The 18,691-nt window shown below is 45.5% G+C and overlaps 1 protein-coding gene across 1 annotated transcript in view; it reads left to right on the top strand.

Moving 5' to 3' along the window:
• LOC126532978 (eukaryotic initiation factor 4A-III) overlaps positions 1-18,691 on the top strand; it is a 61,459-nt gene that overhangs the window by 14,416 nt on the left and 28,352 nt on the right. Inside the window, exons 3-5 of the mRNA XM_050180159.3 lie at positions 5,009-5,271; positions 9,373-9,453; positions 12,523-12,664. Coding sequence (XP_050036116.1) covers positions 5,009-5,271; positions 9,373-9,453; positions 12,523-12,664 — 486 coding nt within the window. The remainder of the gene's footprint in view (positions 1-5,008; positions 5,272-9,372; positions 9,454-12,522; positions 12,665-18,691) is intronic.

The following is an 18,691-nucleotide window of genomic DNA, read 5'->3' as shown; positions in this document are numbered from 1 at the left end:
TTAGCTCTGCAATCCAGGCCTAAGCAATCCGTTTCAGCCTCGGTATCCTTGAAGTGTCGGTGTGTTTGGTTCCATAACTGTAACTTGGCCACAAGAAAAATGAAAACCGTTTTGTGCTAAACAATGCATTACAAATGTTTTACAAAAGTGTTATGCATTTGTGTATATGCGGACCAGCTAACTAGGATTAGAACTGGCACTCACTTCATTGGGGCAGTCGGGAAGGAAAGCCGTGCTGTATGAACAAGGTTGTACAGTCTGCTTAGCGTGTAGCTCATCACTTTCGTTGTGCATTTTAGTACTCGATTTCGGTCTTATTGCTACGTCTGCATCGATAAACGGGCGAACGCCGTGCATGTGACATTCTCAATCCATTTCTTACGTGCTCTGCGCCCGCTTACCGGGATGATAGTGCAGCACGCCAACAAATGACCTGCCTGCTTTCATGAAACTTCTTGGTTACAAATATCCAATGGCAACTGCAATCGTCACTCAAATTTGCATTCAGGCTATGCTATTTTCTGCGCGGCCACACCCAACGTTACTAGACTAGCTTCAGTTGTAAAACTCCCCGCCCGCGCGCTTACAGCCGCTGTCGCCACTTCTGTGACAGCCGCCAGAGGCAACGCTGTTCCATCGGGCTCGACTGCAGACGCCTCGTCACAGCCTTGAGCTCGTGCGGACGGGCAGTTTGCGCGTGTTTCGCGCTCGCTGGCGTTCTCCCTTCTCCGAATTAGTGATACCACGAGAAAGCGGTATTCACCTACAGCAAGAAGATTTATCGTGCCAGTTCGTTAATACTGAAAGAAGGGTAAACTGCACGAAAGGAAGAAACGTATACAGCGAAGCGCGGAAGCTGCGTTTCTAAATGTCGTGTGTTTCTTCCTGTCGTCTTAACTTTTTGCGCAGTTTAGGCTCACGAGCCTGAATATCTGGCCTAAGTGCGTGATTGTAGGATGATCTGCATCACTACCGAAGCTTCTCACCACGCCAAAGAAGCGCTACAAAAAGAAAGATGAGGTCGGTCTTTGTACACACAAGCCACACAAAAAAAAAAAAAAATAAAGGAAAGAAAAAGAAAGAAGTCGGATTTTTCATTCCGTGAAGATGCTTAATCAGCGAAACTGAAACGTGCGGCCCCTGTGTTTATCACTGGGTTGACGGTTCATTAAAGTATTTCTCAGTTATGAGGTTACACACACAATCGGCTACCAGAGAGAACGACGTCACTGACGGTATGCCCGCAGTCCGCAGTTGTCGCGTGCGTTCGATGTCTCGAGTTTGCTCGGCGGCGTGGTTAGCAGCCTTCGCCTGCGATTCGCCGCTTGTAATTCTTCAAAATTAAATTTCTTCAAAATTAAATCTTTCCGTTACGTAAGACCATGAGTGGCTCATACCCCGTAAACGCGGCCTCCCCATTACGACGACAGAAGTGAAGTGAAATTCTACGCTGGAAAGATGAACGGCCACGCAGCCAGCTGTGGAAGACGACGACGAACGCGGGAGCAGTGGCACAAGCGCGTGCCGTTGATTTCGCAGAGAGTTCCTGGTCGGTACGAGGAATCGCTCTGTTTCACGCCGAGCGAAGCGTCGCTTTGCTGGGAGCAGAGAAAAAGTGGTGCGCCGAACTGTTGACATCGTTCCGATAGCGGCCTATGCAGCCAGGTACGCAGCACGGCGGCATCGTCTGCTAATATTCTTAAGAAACTCGGCGAAGGCTACAGTTCCAAGGATGACATGCTTGCGAAATTCGCTCTCAACAACGAACCACAGAATACATCAACACTGCACCGCGTGCTTAGTCCGGCCCGCCCGCGTAGCCGGCTAGTGAGGAAGTGAAGCCGGGTGCGACTGCAGCGCCACGGAGGCGCGGGCGGGTGGCGGTTCCGCGCAACGGCGCCGAGTTTTAAAACTGAAGCTAGTCTAGTAACGTTGGCCACACCAGACAAAACCAGGCTCTTGCCACTGCAGAACGCAAAGCAAGGATTTAATCGATAATGTGTAAAGTTGGGCTAGTTGGTGATTGATCATCATATCTTGCTGGTGAAGCAGCGCACTGACACGGGCACAGCGAAGGCACACAAGAATACACGGCACTCGCTGCATTCGCAACTATATTATTTCAGAACACATATTTCATATTTATATACCTGCGCACCTTTGGGCATCAAAGATAATCAAGGCAAGATAAAAGGCATTCTTAAACTCATTTGCCTGCGCATACTCGGGCATCAAAGGTAGGCAGCTGTCTATCATGGTGTGCAAACCTATCCTATTTGTTGCACCCCTAACAAACATTTTTTATTATGCACTTTTTTTTCTTCCTTTAGTGTTCTTCCAAAAAGGCAACCTCACCATGGCTTAGAAGTACAGATGGCTGACTGATACAACCCTCTCTTCTCTTGTGACTGTGAAAAGCTTCGATTATTTCCCTGGTCAGCTGATCCTTATGGTGCGATAGAACTGTAGTATCATTGTAAAGTGGCCAGCACCCATGTCGTGAGCAGTGCCCTTTAATGTAGGAATGAATGTTTCCCCCCAGTGACCTTTTGTGCTCCAAAAGTCTTGTGTTTACGCACCGACCTGTTTGGCCGATGTATACTTTTCCACAAGATATGGGCAAACAGTAGACGACGGACAACCTGCACTTGACAAGTTTTCCCCTATGCTTGACCGTGCACTTATGACCATTTACTTTTATTTTTGTTGAAACTCTATGATCCAGCCTGGCACATATTTTTCTGAGACAACATGACAGCATACGGCATACACATGACAGCATACAGCGTGCAGGGACGATATTATCGCCCTTGCGGCGACCACAAGGACAGAAATGCACCTGTAGTGTCCATATCATTGCCATCACAATTCTTTAGGAATAGCACCAATACACTTGCACATGGCCCTCGTTCACGAAGTGAAACGTCATTGTATATTTTTTTTTAATAGCCTATCGAATGAACAGGTGCATCTTATTCACCGGCACAACTTATATACTTTTTTTTTTCTGAAAAACTACGATTTTAAAGGTGGGTGCAAGTTATAGACTGGAAAATAGGGTAAGGGCAAAGGCCAATAAAGCTTTGAACATCTTCGGCATAGGTTGGTACGGGGAAATTCTGCACTGCTCGAACTTCAGCAGCATCGGGGCAAATGCCTTAAGAATCGATGAAATGTCCGAGCATGGTTATTTGGTGGTGCGAAAAACAGAAAGAACAGATAATAGTTGTTCAAGATGGATCGCAAAAGTTGGAGAGAATACGATGATGTCATCTAAGTAGTGCAAACAGATGGACCATTTCAAGCCATGCAAGAGCATGTTCATCATCTGTTCTAAGGTCACCGGGGCATTGCACAAGCCAAAAGGCATTACCCTGAACTGATATAGGCCGTCAGATGTGACTAAGGCGGTCTTCTCTCGGTCCATTTCATTTGCCAATATCCAGAGCTAATAATCAATATTACTTAATTTTTCCACTTAAATTTAGTTGCGAGTCCAGCAAAATATAGTCCTCTTTTCTCTGTTCGTGTGTTTGTGCGCTGGTTTTTATGATGCAATCATACCATCTTGCACAGCTTGCTTTGCTTTTAAGGTTCTAATGTCTGTACAGATGAAAAAATATTACCCTTTGGGGCTTATCTTGTCCCCAGCAGCCATCATCTACCTTGTATGCATTTCCTTTCTTTAACGCACTGCTTTTGTGCTTTAACAACCTCCAGATGACTAAAATTATTCCAGTGCCCTTCGTTAGAGCAACTGATAACCCACATGCTGCTCTGTGACATTTCAGACAAGCTCAGTGGCTGTGGCATTGCACTGCTGAGTTTGAGGTCGGGGGTTTAATCCTGGCGGCAATGTTTAGATTAAGGTGCACGTTAAAGAACGTCAGGTGGTCAAAGTTAATCCCGAGTTCCCCACTACAGTGTGCCTCATAATCGGAAAGTAGTTTGGCACTATTAGAATTGGAGCGGTCGTAGTTGTCGGGAGGACCTTGGGGCGAAAGGGCTAGGCGAGCAGGATTCATTTACATTATTTACATATTCGACAAGACATACATCGACAGTCTAGCGCGACTCCCAAATGGAGCACGCAAGACGACGCATACAGCAAACAGCTTACGAGCACACAGCTCACTAGTACATTTCTTGCACGACAACGAGCACGCAGCTCACTAGTACATTTCTAGCACGACAACGAGCACACCCTAGCAGCCGGCAAACGCTGCTTATAAGCACTTGATCCCCCCCTTGATTCCAAGCGAACAAAAACGTTCGTCCAGTCATCTTTCGACGTCACCGTTCGACGTCACCGTAGATGACCCTTTTGGAGGAGGCGGGCTCACATACTCGTGTTGCCCAGGTTTCAGTGGTCCAGAGCCGACGTCAGAGGGGCTTCGTAGAACTCTGAGCCGTCCCTGTTGACGCGGCCGGATAGCACATTGTCTGGTTTCTCGAAAAGCTCATGGGGAGGTTCCGCCAATTACCTCCCCTCGAGAACTCCCCTGAGCTGACCCCGCCCCACGTGGCTGCCGGTTATCCGCAGTTCTCTGAAGTGCGCCCCGTCCGGTTGGATTGGAACACGTGCAGCAGGCTGAAATAGTTGGCACGTTGTCACACCGTACGGCCATTCCTAACGGCACGTAACACTTTGGCATTTAATTAGTTCAACATTTTGGAGAGAATTGCCTCTTTTTATTTAAATTGAAATGTTTTAGATTAAGTAGAATGTTCTTGCTCAAGCATGTAAGTAACTACAGTGCTCATAGATTCAAAACGTGACATTTGGCCTGCAGTGACTGCTGGTGCTTTTTGCACCACTGGTGAGTGCTGGGTGATTGCTAGGGGACCGTATGCAGCAACAAGGCCCGTGCTTTTATAGCATACCACAATGCATCAGCTCAGTGCCCAAGCACCCACTGGTAGCCACCATGCGAGCTGATTATCGTGTTTGTAATTACTGAGCACTGTACACGATTGAAACAACATCACCTGCAACTCTTCCTCGCAGGGCCCAATCAGGTACGGGCAAAACGGCCACCTTCTCGATCGGGGTACTGCAGACCATCGACACACAGGTGCGAGAGACACAGGCACTGATCCTGTCACCCACACGCGAGCTGGCTGTGCAGATTCAGAAGGTCATTCTGGCATTGGGTGACTACATGAACGTCCAGTGCCATGCCTGCATTGGTGGCACCAACCTGGGCGAAGACATCCGCAAGCTGGACTATGGCCAGCACATTGTGTCCGGCACTCCTGGACGTGTCTTCGGTTAGTAACCTACTTAATGCGATCATAAAGGATACCCAGATGTATCAAAACCGGAAGGGGATCTCGGAATGGTTCTAGACTACAGTGAAACCTCGTTAAACCGTAGTAGGCCAGAGCTTGTGAAAAAGAACGTACTAAACAGTAGTACTACTGCTTGAGGTCATGGGAATAGCGTGAGATTGCCCATTGACCTGTCAAAAACGGAACTCTGAGAGAGTGCGATGAAAGGGGGAAAAAATGTGAAGTATTTATTCACTTCGTGCTACAAAAGTGTTATTTTTGTTTGATGCCGTGGCGGCCTGACAGTGATGATCGCGACCTCAAACTTACTGAAGGTGCGAGCCAGCTTTTCAGCCAGCCCCCTTTTCTCGGCAAGCACTTGCATGGCAGATTCCTCGTTGGCATTGCATGTTCTCCGTGCATGCGGGCAATAGCGTTGCAGAAATCGCAGGGTGCCTTTTTCATTGCAGGGTGCTGCTCTCGTCATGACGATTGCATTCATGAGGCTGACGTAATGCGCAGCTTCTGCTACTGTCGGGCCTGAATCGCCCATGCTGTTGCTTCCTGTGTCATCCTCATCACTGTCACTAGTCGACGCTTAAGCAACAATAGAGGCAACGATGGCGAAGAGTCAAACCTCGTAGCCGACATCTCTTCGTGGTCGCTGCAGCGCTGCCGAGTAACTTCTTCGCATTCCAAATGCCCCACACTGTAGTCAACGGTAGATCCCTGTCGCGTGCCAGTGCCGACTTCGGTCACGTTTGATAGCACGAATTATGTCTAATTTTTCTTCTATGCTGAGCACCCAGCGTCTTTTTTTATCCGAGCTTCGGCATGACGCGAGTCCTTGTTTGCACGACGCCACAATGCTCTCTGGCACAGCGACGAAATGATGTTGATATTGATGTGACTTCACGCGCAAACGCACAGGGCACTTGGAGGTCGTTGTTCTCATCTGAGGCTTGTTGTTCTGCCGGGCCGCCTGATGGAGACAACGCACCGCCGCATTTGCGCGATAAAAAGTGGAAACACTACATGCTAACTGATACGTACGCAATAAGCTCGTACGGCTTCTGTGGATACAAAACACATTATGTTCAAGGGCCGCTGAGTCAGGGATTGGACTTTACTACTTTAAAACTTAAAGGGACACTAAAGGTTAGCAGAAAGTCAAGTTGAAGTGATAAAGCAATGCTTTAGAACGTCCAAGGCGTCAATATAATCGCGAACAGAGCTTTAGTAACCGAGAAATTGAGGTAAATGCACGACACAATTTGAGACCCCCCAGTGACATTCCGGTACTAGCCCGATGACGAAAGCACTCCTCATCATAATTTATGCCAATAGTACTCAACTACGCGTATTAAAAAGATAATTTCATTAGATTATAAGACGGAAGAAAATGCTACTTGTCTACTTCTATTCGATACTAAGAAAAAAATAACATTTTGACGTTACCCTTGAATAGTATGGGTGATCGAAAGGTTTCGTTTTCGCTCGACTCTGCGCGCTCAACTTTGCGCCGCGTGCGCTTTGGAGTTTCAGTTGTTTCTTTATCGCGTCGTGCTGCGGTGGTCCTGCTGGCTCGCGAAACTTGCATTTTGAACAAGCAGCGAAAATGCCACGTCCATGTGATGTCGTGGGATGCGTGAACGGTCCGCGGAACTTGGCCAAGGGCAGTTGCAGCAGTGAATCCAACGTTACTTATCACTGTGTGCCAACGAGTGAACCTCTCCGTTCGAAGTGGTTAAGTGCCGTACCTCTGCCACAGCGCGCTGGCAAAGAGCCGAAAAATCACGTAGTGTGCTCACTGCACTTTCGTCCAGAGAATTACGAGTTCAACGCCGACTTACTGAAGTCGCGTGAAGTGCCTTTCAAAGCAGGCCGTCGTCGTAGTAGTACGCAACGACGCCGGCAGCGCAAGCCCTCAACAGCAGGTCACGTTCATCAGTGCTTAAATCGCTGAACTCGAGCCCAGCATCGCGAGCTAATGTGTCGTTGTCTGGGTCATCCATTGCAACGAGCGTCAAAGTTGGCGTCATAAAATAAAGGACCAGCTTATCGTCGTGCGCTTTCCCTTCCGCTAGCCACCATAGTTCCGCTTTCGCGCTGCTGTCGGCTGTGTCTTGGCTCTGTTTCTGGCCGCGCGTTTGCGTTTTGTGGAGAAAAGCCTTAGCGCAGTCTGCGGGAGCCGTTTTACTCACCGACGGCGCAACGTCACTATGAGACCATGACGCCAATACTCCTCGATCGGAGGGCGGGTGATTTGAACTGCGCTAGAAGTACGCGGACGATTCAGAACGCATTTTCTCTTAAAATAAGTCTCTTCTTCGCACGAAACAAGCGCTTCGAGGTTTCTGGGATGGTATTTCAACAGTCCACGTTGACTTATTATTAACCTTTAGTGTCCCTTTAACTACTCTTTAAGCGGATACGGTTTGACGAGGTTTTACTGTATTTTACTTTCGGGTAACACATACTTTCTTCACATCTCTGTCAGGTACGGTTTAACGAGATTCCTCTCTACTTTTCACTTTGATGCACTATCTTTACATGTGCACACATGTGTGCCTGGAGGCGTTAAATTAAGGAGGGAGGCTACCCTGGAGACCGAACTTTCTTATTTTTTAAGATATCCAGATGGAACTTTCAGGGTACGTTCACACCACCGAACTATGAGGAACTGCAAAGTTTCATGAAAATATGTTTATTAGTTCCAGAGTTATTGAGGTCTTAACTAGGTGATTCATGTATATACCTGAGGAAGAGCCTGGAGAAATGCCAGGACATCGTAGGAAGCTGAAATTCACTGTGATGATCCCTTGATAGATATCCCAGGGGGCTAAAGAGCCCTTTTCTTTAATTTCACCCCCCAAATATTTTAAGACTACTGAATTTGATGTAGCCAATAATGACCACATTCATCAAAAATTAATTGCTTATTATAAATTAACTGCACCAGCTTTCAAAAAAAGAAGCCTGTTACCCCCTGGCAAGGTCATTCAGGAACAGAATAAAAAAAACGGCATACAAATCTGAAGAGCGGTTCTTGAGATATCGCCTTCCCCAGCACCACTACTACCGAAAAAATCCATTCTGAGAAAACAGGCCTTAAAGTTGAACACATGCGTTTTTTTATTAGAAAGCTCCTGCGGAGCTTCTAATTAGCTCTTGCGGCTCGAGGCACACTCAGTGTGTCGGATTTTCGACTGGCGACAGCCGAAAGCACAGTTCCGCCGCTGAAAAGCGTCTACGCAGTCGGCACTCGCTGCGGAAGATCGGAAGTTCGATGCTCGTACAAGACGCATATCGCGCTCCCGTGCACCGAACATCTGCACTGTCTTGGGCTTTGCCGGCATCGCGTGCAGCAAACTAGCGAAAAGAGAAAAGCTGAGCAAATAATCTAAAAGATAGCGCAAGGCGATGAGCAGCGCACAAGCTCATGTTGAGGCGGATGGAGCAAGGGGCAACAACGACGCGAGCACGGCATCAAAGGGAGCAGCCGCCGCCGCCCGCGCTGCTCCGGCCAATCAGCGCTCCGCATCACATCGCGGGAAAACGCCAATAGCACCTCAACCGTGCCGACGATGCCATTTTGCAAGGCGGCAAAATAGAGACAAAAAATCCACGGTCAAAACGACACCAAGATGGCGCAGGCAGGCCGCATGGGTCGGGAATAGCGCGCGCGCGAGGTTGGACTTCATTTCGGCATTTGTGCGTTTTTTCGGCCGCGGTGGCCTCAAAAGTAGCGTTATTTTGGTACTTTACGGTTGAATTAAGTGCTGATAATTAAAGAACAGGTAGTTTATGAGGCATACAACCCAAATATATGGTTTTTCAAAAATCGACTTTTTAGAGATTTTTCGGTTTTCAAGGGCCGCGTCCCCCCTTAAGCATCGGTTAATGTAAGGTGGTGTTGCGCTGCAGTAGCACCCTCCAGATGAGTGGCGGAGGAACACTGCTCTCTTGTTGGCTGACGACACACGCCAACGCACGGAGTTGTTGGTCGTCTCAAAGCATGTGCAGTGCAAGATCCCTCTCGTAGCGTGATCCCCACATTGGTTCAGTGTGCATATCTCCCTCCCTTTTTTCTCCATGCAGACATGATCAAAAGGCGGAACCTGCGCACTCGCGCCATCAAGATGCTGGTCCTTGACGAAGCTGATGAGATGCTGAACAAAGGTTGGTGTGGCAACATTTGTACTTTTGATGATACCATAGACACGTTCACAATGAGGGCTGATTTGTAAAATTTGCGAGTTGCATCCACATTGAATTTTGCAAGAGAAAATTCAGTATAGTAGAGTCTCAGCGTCGTGAGAGAAAATTAGTTACTTGTACAGGGCATAAACATAAACATCGCAGGACTTTACACTTTGCATACGGTGAAAATAACCACAATTGTACACATTGCACTTTGTATGGGATTTATTACCAGCTTCACTAAAGTTTTGCTTCACATGGATTCCAACATGCACGATTAATCTGCGCACGTTAAATTGACTTCGAACGCATTGATATTGCGTTTATGGTGGAAGATTTGTAAGGGAGATGCGCAAATCATGAGATGTGAGCGGGAAACGGTCTTGCCGTCAAGCTTCAGCTCGTGTGTACGAACTGCGGTGACGTATCGTCAAAGTGGAGTTGGAGATCAACCTGCCAAAACCAACAGCACACCTTGAAGAAAAGGCACACGGGTGCAAACAGTCGATCTGACTACATGCCTGGTGCATATTAGCCCATTAGGAGTGTACATACCATGATATTTTTAACTGTATAGAGCTAAATAAAGTATCAACCATTTTTTCTCATTTTTTCAGAACACAAATTTTGGCCACTTTCTTTGTTTGGTGCTTTGATATCTTTGGACCTAGGACAGCTAGGGCTATAATTTTTTTTGCAGCACGAAGCTAAATGTGCAGATAAAGCAGCGCTGAGAGCATATTTTTCATTCACAGCTGGAAAAAAAATTTCTCTTAGTTTAAAAATTGTTTTTCATTATGCATAAACATTGAACTTCATTGTATGTAAATTGAGAAGTAGTTCAGTTTTAAATTTGCCTGCAACCCTGTATTCCTTATGTATTCTAGTATCCATCCATCTGTTAATAACAATGTCATGTTAAAAATATATATGTTTATTGTTTCAGCAAACAATAGAATGTATTACTAATTATCTCAGGAAATAATTGACCTATTTAAAATATAATTACATATTTAAAATCAGCTCAAGAAACTCAACAAGTCTGTGCAGTGTCATCTAATCTGGTCGAGAAATAAGTGACGTTATCTCTACAACCCATGTCCTCCCCTAAAGAAGCCCTGGTGGTCGAAATTATTCCGGAATTCCCCACTGCGGCATGCCTCATAATCATATGGCAGTTGTGGAATGTAAAACCTGGGAATTTAATTAAATGTTAAAGAATATTTGAAGGCAAAATCATTGACAATAAAATGCTTGAAAAAATAAGATCTTGATGTTCATGTGGTCATTTGTAAATCTGTAAATAAAATTGTAATGGAGGTTCCCTGTCAGTACTTGAAGATAGGTCGGGGGGGGGGGGGGGAGGAAGGGTTATTTTAGAGGGAAGGACTTGGTTTCTCTGAACTTGGCAGGTATGTGAAAAATTAATTACCCTAGTTTGGTCGTTTTTAGCCTGAATGTCGCATTGATGCGCACCAAGCTGGTTCCATTATATTTGCTAGTTCAGTTAATGTTAGGCTTAAGTCTCAATAAATGTAAGTCAGGACTGCACAAAAGTTATCATTGTTGCGCCATGTCAGATATTTGCGTGCCCCAAAATGTCAAATGGCTGTTACAACACTTAAAAGAGCATTCAGTGAAAAATTGCTCTGAGTCTGCACCAAATGAAGCACAAGAATGAAAGCGTCCTTTCGTTGATGCTGCCTTGCTAGTAAAAACTGAAACCAAAACCTATAGGATGTCATCATAATCATCACTCTGGAAGTCGGTGGAGTGTGTATAGCAATGGATATAGCCAATACTGTCGGTTCTCCATGTGCTGTTTTCGGCCTTTTGTTGTATTTATCTCTGGTTGATGTTCCAATGCACTGCGCTGTATGGTCTTGTTGTTTGTGCTGCAGCTTGAAATTCCTCATAGCTGCATGGCACGGAGCTCACGCAGTGAGTTTGTATTCATGTTTGCAGTGTGGACTTAACAAACACTTGCACAGAAAGAAAGAAGTAAACTCTCAAGGAGTATGTTGGGTCAAAAAGAAGCCTCGGATAATGTCCGGTTGCTCATTGCTTAGTATAATTGTTTCAGAGTATATTGTAACACTTGTGTTCAACTGCCTACATATGTATAATTTGTGTAAGAGTCTGGACTTTCTTTTTGCAGCCCTGCACAATTATGAGAGCAGGCTCCCCGGTTTTCATTTAATCACCTTTTGAATGTTGCATGGCACAGCTATGCTGGAGATTGTACACAATAGTAGAAACCTACGAAATTTCAGTTAAGTCACGCATGTTCTAGATAGGGCTCTAGGTTCTGTGAACTGTTTGCTTTTGCTCATTTGAAGTGCACCAAACATTTAATGCCTGTTGCAAGTCTAAATCGTGGAAGCAATGTTTAGCGTGATATACGCACATGGAAAGCCATTCTAATTAAAATAATGAAACAAAGTCCGTAATTTTTAGTCTGTGGTTCGTTGGTGCAGATAAAGCCGGCTCCACTATATGTATTGACTATTTCAGTCAGAATTGAAACCATATCTGGTATAGAAAGGTATGTTAAACACTGCACCAAGAATTCTTTTTTCCACATCAAACTAGACATTTACCTTTTTCAGTATGTCAAATGGCTGTTTCACCTCTGCTGCCTTTGTCAACCTCACCTCAACGGCCTTGTTGACTTGGACAATATCATCGACGATCACTTCCAAGCAGAACATTAAAGTGGTGGGGTAGCTACCATAGCAGCTACTGTGGGCACACAGGTCTTTGTTGTGGTGCTGACAAGCGTCTTTGAGTGCAGAGCAGCTCAACGGTGGCTGCAAAGCACCTGCTGTGTGCATTTGTTCTAAAGCAGCAAATCAGCAGTTGGAGATGGCTAAATTTCTTCATTGTACAGGTAAATTTGTTGTGCTCGTAGCTATTCAGGCACTCATAGCAAATTTGAAAGATAAGAATTTAACCAGGACTCGCAGAATATTTCATTATACAGGTCATTTCATTGCAGAGGTATTGGACTGTAACTGGCTCTTTTCTATTAATTGTGTCTGGCCGCAGGCTTCAAGGAGCAAATCTACGATGTGTACCGGTACCTGCCACCATGCACTCAGGTGGTGCTCATCTCGGCCACCCTTCCCCACGAAATCCTGGAGATGACCAGCAAGTTCATGACGGATCCTGTGCGCATTCTTGTCAAACGGTGGGTCATCTTCAGTTCGCCCTCTATGACTTTTGGGCCAAGTCAGTCGTTGATTATCATATCATGGGCAATCACTGCACAGATGGAATAGGCACAAGGGCTACAAATCTGCCTTTTACAATCCCTGAGTGTTTCCCCTTAAGGGGGGACACTGCTCTTTGCGGCGAAAAAATCGCGAAAAAATCGATTTCTTGAAAACGAAATTTTCGATATCTACAGCTAATATTCCTTTAATTCACCAAGTTTCGAATCTCGGGGAAGAGTATTTCGTCCGCAATATCAATTTGTAACATCACTGTGAGCTGAATTCCGCGCAAAAACAGCCCGTTTTATCGCGGCGCGTAGCTCTTTTTCTACGCGCGCGATCGCAGAAATCTTGGTCTCGTTGGAAAGAGGAGCCTTCCTTCTTTAATTTCCCGCCAAAAGTGACTCCGTCGGTACGCCAGTGACGTTGAAATCCGGGGAGAAAAAAAGCCCGAACGCGCGATCCGATTCGTTGACTAGCGCACGTGACCAAAAACGCGTGCTGTGGTTGGCTGCGCGAGGTTCCCATCGTCTGCTCCACTCCGCAGGCGACGCGACTGCGCGTCTCGTAGGTTTGTTGGCACATGCCCAAGGATGTCCGATCCACCGGGAAAGTTCGCCACGAGGCACAAGTTCGGCAGAAAGAAGAAGCGATCAGCTTATAACTTTCAAAAGCGCTCCATTCCTTCTAAAAGCATCGAGAGTAGCTCGCCGTAACCGCGGACGATGCCGAAGTAGGCCTAGCCAGCTCACAAATGAGTGAAATCGTTACGGACAGCGGCTGCGTTCGGCGTGACACTGCAATGTTGCAACGTGCGGATTTGTTGCAGAGGGAGATGAATGCTCAAAAAAAACTTCGAGTTCTTGCGTCAACGCCAGCAACAACGCGGGTGTTGGATTTGCTCACTCGCGCCGACGGTGTTGCAGCCGCGCCAGTCGACGCCGAGGCAGGCATCGCTTTCCTCAGTAGGACTCCGTGAACGGACTGATGTCGTCAAGTGCAAGGTGTGCGACGGCAGCGTCGCAGTGGGCAAAAGCGAACGGTAATCTGGCCTCGCCATAAAGATCGTTATCACGTGCGCGTGTTGCGGCGATATCGCGTCGGCATGGAGCTCGACCCGCGTGAACAACCTTGCCGAGCGGGCGATGCAAGCCACCGGGAATCGGCGAACGGCGCTAAACGACGTTTTTGCCGCATTTGGGTGGCCGTGGTCAGAGCGACTACATTCCTGGTGGCTTTTAGCCACTTTCACTGCAAAATAATGCAAAATTATTTCTAAACCTTTGATTAAAAGTGAATGTATTCCTTTTTTCTCGTTTTCTCAAAACACCGACTTTTCGCTTGTACACGATGTAGGGTCAGATTTTGGAATTACTGCTTTAAAAATTTTCAATTCTGCTTTAGATCAGACAGTAGGGTAGCCACAATTCGAACAGTAAAGACTGAATTGCTATAAAATTACTAATATTTGATATATCAAAATAGTATTCCTACCATTATGTTCCTTATATTTTCTAGTACCCAGGCATGTGCCAATACGAATTTCGTAGCGCATTTTTCCCCCTATTTCTGCAAATTATGAACAATGAATTTCATTTATCTTCAGAACTAAATGGCCCATTGGAAAAATAATTACATATTTGAAATCAGCACAAAGGTCTTAACAAGAATGGAAAGTTTCATGAATATTGATGGAAAACATCATGAACATTATTTGAATTACAGTGTCCCCCCTTAAAGAAGCGAAAGTTTCATTCTTGCCTGGTTGGACCCCTGTATCATCCTTGATCAATTTAGTATTCAAGCATTTGCCGTAATCACCATGAACATGTCCTGAAATGTTTTTTCTCGTTTTCTCAAAACGACATTTTTGATGGTAGTGTAGTTTTGGAGTGACGATATCTCTGGTTCTACTCATCTTATTGCAATAATTCTTTTTTCGTCAGAAAGGTGGACAAAATGGGAGTGCAGTAGGCCTAAAATGTGAACAAATATCACTACAGAAATTTTGAAAAAGTAATAACTTCTTCCGGGTTACACTAATGCCTTCTGCTTACAAAAGTTTGACATGCTGTAACTTCGGCATAAATCAGTTTAGAACATTCATTCTTGTAGCACTGCAACCTCTGATCATTCAACATCATTTTGATGTGCCAGTCTCCTTCATTAACAGCCAGCATTGTAGAGAGAACTTGCCTCCAAATTAGTCCATACAAAAAAACATGAATTGCTTATATTTTGAAAAGTACTTGTTGCATGGGAAAACCAACTGAATATTTGAAATCAGCATGTCAAAATACATAAGTGATGGAAGTTTTATCAAATTGTGGCCACAAATAAAAAATGAAAATTTAAGTGGGGTGTCCCCCCTTAATTATCTGGCTGTTATTGTGCGTATGACACTCCACAAACAGCCTGCCGTTTCAGTTGGGATGAGGTGAAGAACTCCTACCGTGTAAAGTAGTACCCAGTTATCATTGTTAGGTTTATTTTTTTTTTTGCAGTGTTACGCTGTTTTTGGCTAACATGTTTTCTTTTGCTCTGGTATGTGCAGCTGAAAAGAGGGGTGCGCAGAATATGGCATGCAAGGTTTACCTCATATGCTGTGACAATAGTAGCGAGCAGCCGGTCATCAAGTTATACAGTGAAGTTTGATACAGTAAAACCTTGTTAATTCATCTCTCGTTGATTTAGAAAATAAGATAATTTAAACTTGTCCTTTGGTCCCAGCAGGTGTGTGCATTACTTAAGGGGAGATGTGGGTCTTAAAAATAATTTTGTTAATTTTAGTGTGAACGGGATGATATTTAACAGTATTGTTCAGTTCTTTCTGCTGATTGCAAATATATAATTACATTTTGTATATCTTCATTAGAACAAATGATGCAAAGTTTTTAATACAGAAATTCAATCAATTTCTTACGGGACTTTTCAAAAACTTAATTTTGTCAAAAGGAAAAACAAAGTATATGGCCAGAACGCCAGAGAGTAGCTCTAGCCGGTGATGCTATTTTTATTGTTCTCAGTGCAATTATAATGCAAAAATAACAGATGTAAACATAATTCAAATATTTCTGCTAATTTTCGTTTGTATTTAGTGGCAATTAAAATTTAGCCGGCAGCTTTAGAAATAAATAAATAGCATCACCGGCTAGATCCATTCGACACAAATATATTGATACCAAACATTTTGCTGGTACTTCGAAAGAACATATGAAGATCCCCCGTAAGGCAGTGTGCGGTGTCCAAAAAAATGAAGCTGAGAAAAATGAGTTTGAACTTTCAGTTCACTGTAACTTTTAATGGGCTAACAATGTGGCAATATTAATTGCACCACCATGTAGCCCTGTCTTTCAGCAACAAGTTCATGACATATATATGGCCATTTTGCAAAAATAACATTGAGATATTGGTTGCAAAATCATGCATAGTCATTGAAAGCAATGCCAGAAAGCTAGCACCATGAGCTTCACATTCCTATTTTAGTTCCTTGTTGAACAGAAGGCACACAAATGGCATCCCTATGCAAATAAAGTTGTGCAGAGCTCATGGCCACAACAAAATATGTCCTTTCCACAAAGTTTACGGCTACAACAAAAAATTGGGATCAAATCCCAGTGGTGGTCGCCACATTTCAATGGAGCTGGAATGCAAGAAACTTCATGTGCTTGTGTTGTAGCGCTTTCCAAGTGGTCAAAATTGGTCCACAATCAAATCACGGTTTTGGAACGTAAAATCCCAGAATTTAAATTGTAAAAAAAATTTATATCTCTTGCACACTCACAATTGTGCATTCAGCAAAAGGTCACACTTATACCTATAAATGCCCAAGACTGTAGGCAGAGTCTGTTGGTGGCTTGTGCCTCTTTGCAAGCTTGTTTATCAAAGCATTTCTGTTTTTGTGATCCTTGTTGGACATGTGAACCTCCGACGATCCTTTCGCGCATGCCACACGTGGAGCACTCCAGCACAAGCTTGGCACAGAGCCCGTACTCCTTGGCGGGGTCCTTCGAAAGCATCAGCGTTTTCTTGGCGCACACGGGACACGGCATAAGTCCAAAAAAGTATTGCACCACGGATAAATCCACGATCGCAAGTTCCGTTCCGCTGTCGCTGACGTCCTCTTTCGTGTCAACACCCAGCAGCTCCAACTTTCGCTCCGTTGCAGACTGCGACGCCGGGCGCGTTTTCGCCTTATCGGCGATCGCTGCGCGCTTGCTTCTTTCTTCGGTCGTGAAGAAAACGGTATCTACACGGTCTGCGCCAACACGCGAGGCGTGGGTGGACGAAGTGTTGATGCTAGACGTACTGGATTGCAGCTCGGAACTCGATCCGGCAGAATCTTCAGGCAGACCAGCAGCCGGCAACTCCGGGTACACGACAAGCTTATCCGTCTTCTATCGCGCATTCCACGGCCGCCATCGCGCCTTGCCGAACGCTTGACGCGTAGTAGTCTTCAGACGACGATCTCCTCCAGCCATTCAGGCAGCGAAAAAGACACTTCATCGAACGTTGTCGAGAAGCGAGCGGCGCGATGAAACTACAGACAAACACGCAGCGCGCACGAGAGCGACCAGCCTGTCGGGAACGCGGGAATCGGCACTCAAACGGCGCCGGACCAATAGGAGCGAGGCGCGCGGGGGGCGTGCGTGCTTTGGCCAATCAGCGGCACGGGCGCATCCTTCAGAAATGACGCGATAGCGTCGGTTCCTCCTCACCTACGCCATTTTGAACCGACGCAAAATACGCACAAAGAAAGCAGCTTCCAAACAAGCTCAAAATGGCGCCCGCCGGCCAACGCGTTCGCAAATGACGACGGCGTGAAGTTCGAACATTTTTGGCGATTTTTTGCTAATTCCGCGGCCACCGTGGCCCGTATAAGTGTGTTTTTTTATTATTTTCCGATTAAATTTAGGTTCTAGATTTCGCGGAGGGATTCTTGAATGTATAAACGTAGCGAAAACGCACTTTTCCGAAAATCGACTTTTTTGCGATTCTTTGTCATTTCAAGACCCGCGTCTCCCCTTAATGCAAAGGAACTCTAGTTAATTTCGATTTAAGTGACCACATATCAGTTAATTTGGGTGATTCTTGGAGCTTGGCGAGCGCCGGAGTGCTGCAAATGTACGATGCAAGAGAGTGAAAATGTTGTTAGCATCGACCAAAACGAAGTGGTGGAGTCAGTATCGCCATAGTCATCAGTGGAAATCGTACATGACTGACAGAACCCTTCGTGCCTATTGGTGCTGCTAAAGCCTTTATTCTTGCGTTTGCCACTGCGCATAGTGCCACATTGGCCACGTGCCTCCATGACTGTGTAGTCACGATCCACGATTGCATCAATAGCGGCCACGGTTTCATCCACAGCGTTTGCAAAAAACAGCAGTTTTGTTTTTACTCTGAACACGCATCGGCCGTGTGCCTTCATACCTGCATAGTCGCCATTCATGATCGCATCGATAGCAACCGCAGTTTCGTCCGCAGTTGCAGCAAACGATAGTTTCATTTTGACTCGGTGCGTGCATCGGGCACACGCCTTCTGAACCGCAAGGTCACCGTCCACGATCGCGTCGACAGTGGCCACAGTTTCGTCCGCAGTGGTTGCGGCAAACAGTAGTTTTGTTTTGACAAGCTTTCGAGGTTGAAGAGCACCGGACAGCGACCAGCTCACTGGCAAAAAAAGTAATTGGAATGTGCGTGCGGTAGTCAAATGCCTGTCTATAATAACATGCACTGTGGCCGCGAAGTGTAGGCAGTTGTGAGGCCTTATCAGGCATGAGATGACGAGAACTGCAGCTTCTGCATTGCTTTTGTGCAAAATAAAAACAGGATTGGCTCATTCATTCAGTAAATGAAAGCATGCTGATGTAGTAAACATTTCTTTGTTTTCTTGATACCCTATATAATTCGACATTCTGTTAATTCAGACATTTTTTTCAGTCCTGTGAAATATGAATTAATGAGGTTTTGCTCTATAACAAACATCCGGGGACAGTGGCAAA

Source organism: Dermacentor andersoni, chromosome 7 (assembly GCF_023375885.2).
Source record: "Dermacentor andersoni chromosome 7, qqDerAnde1_hic_scaffold, whole genome shotgun sequence".
NCBI classification, from domain to species: Eukaryota; Metazoa; Arthropoda; class Arachnida; order Ixodida; family Ixodidae; genus Dermacentor; species Dermacentor andersoni.
Note: the sequence above shows the minus strand (reverse complement) of the source record. Positions and strands in the feature narration are given on the sequence as shown.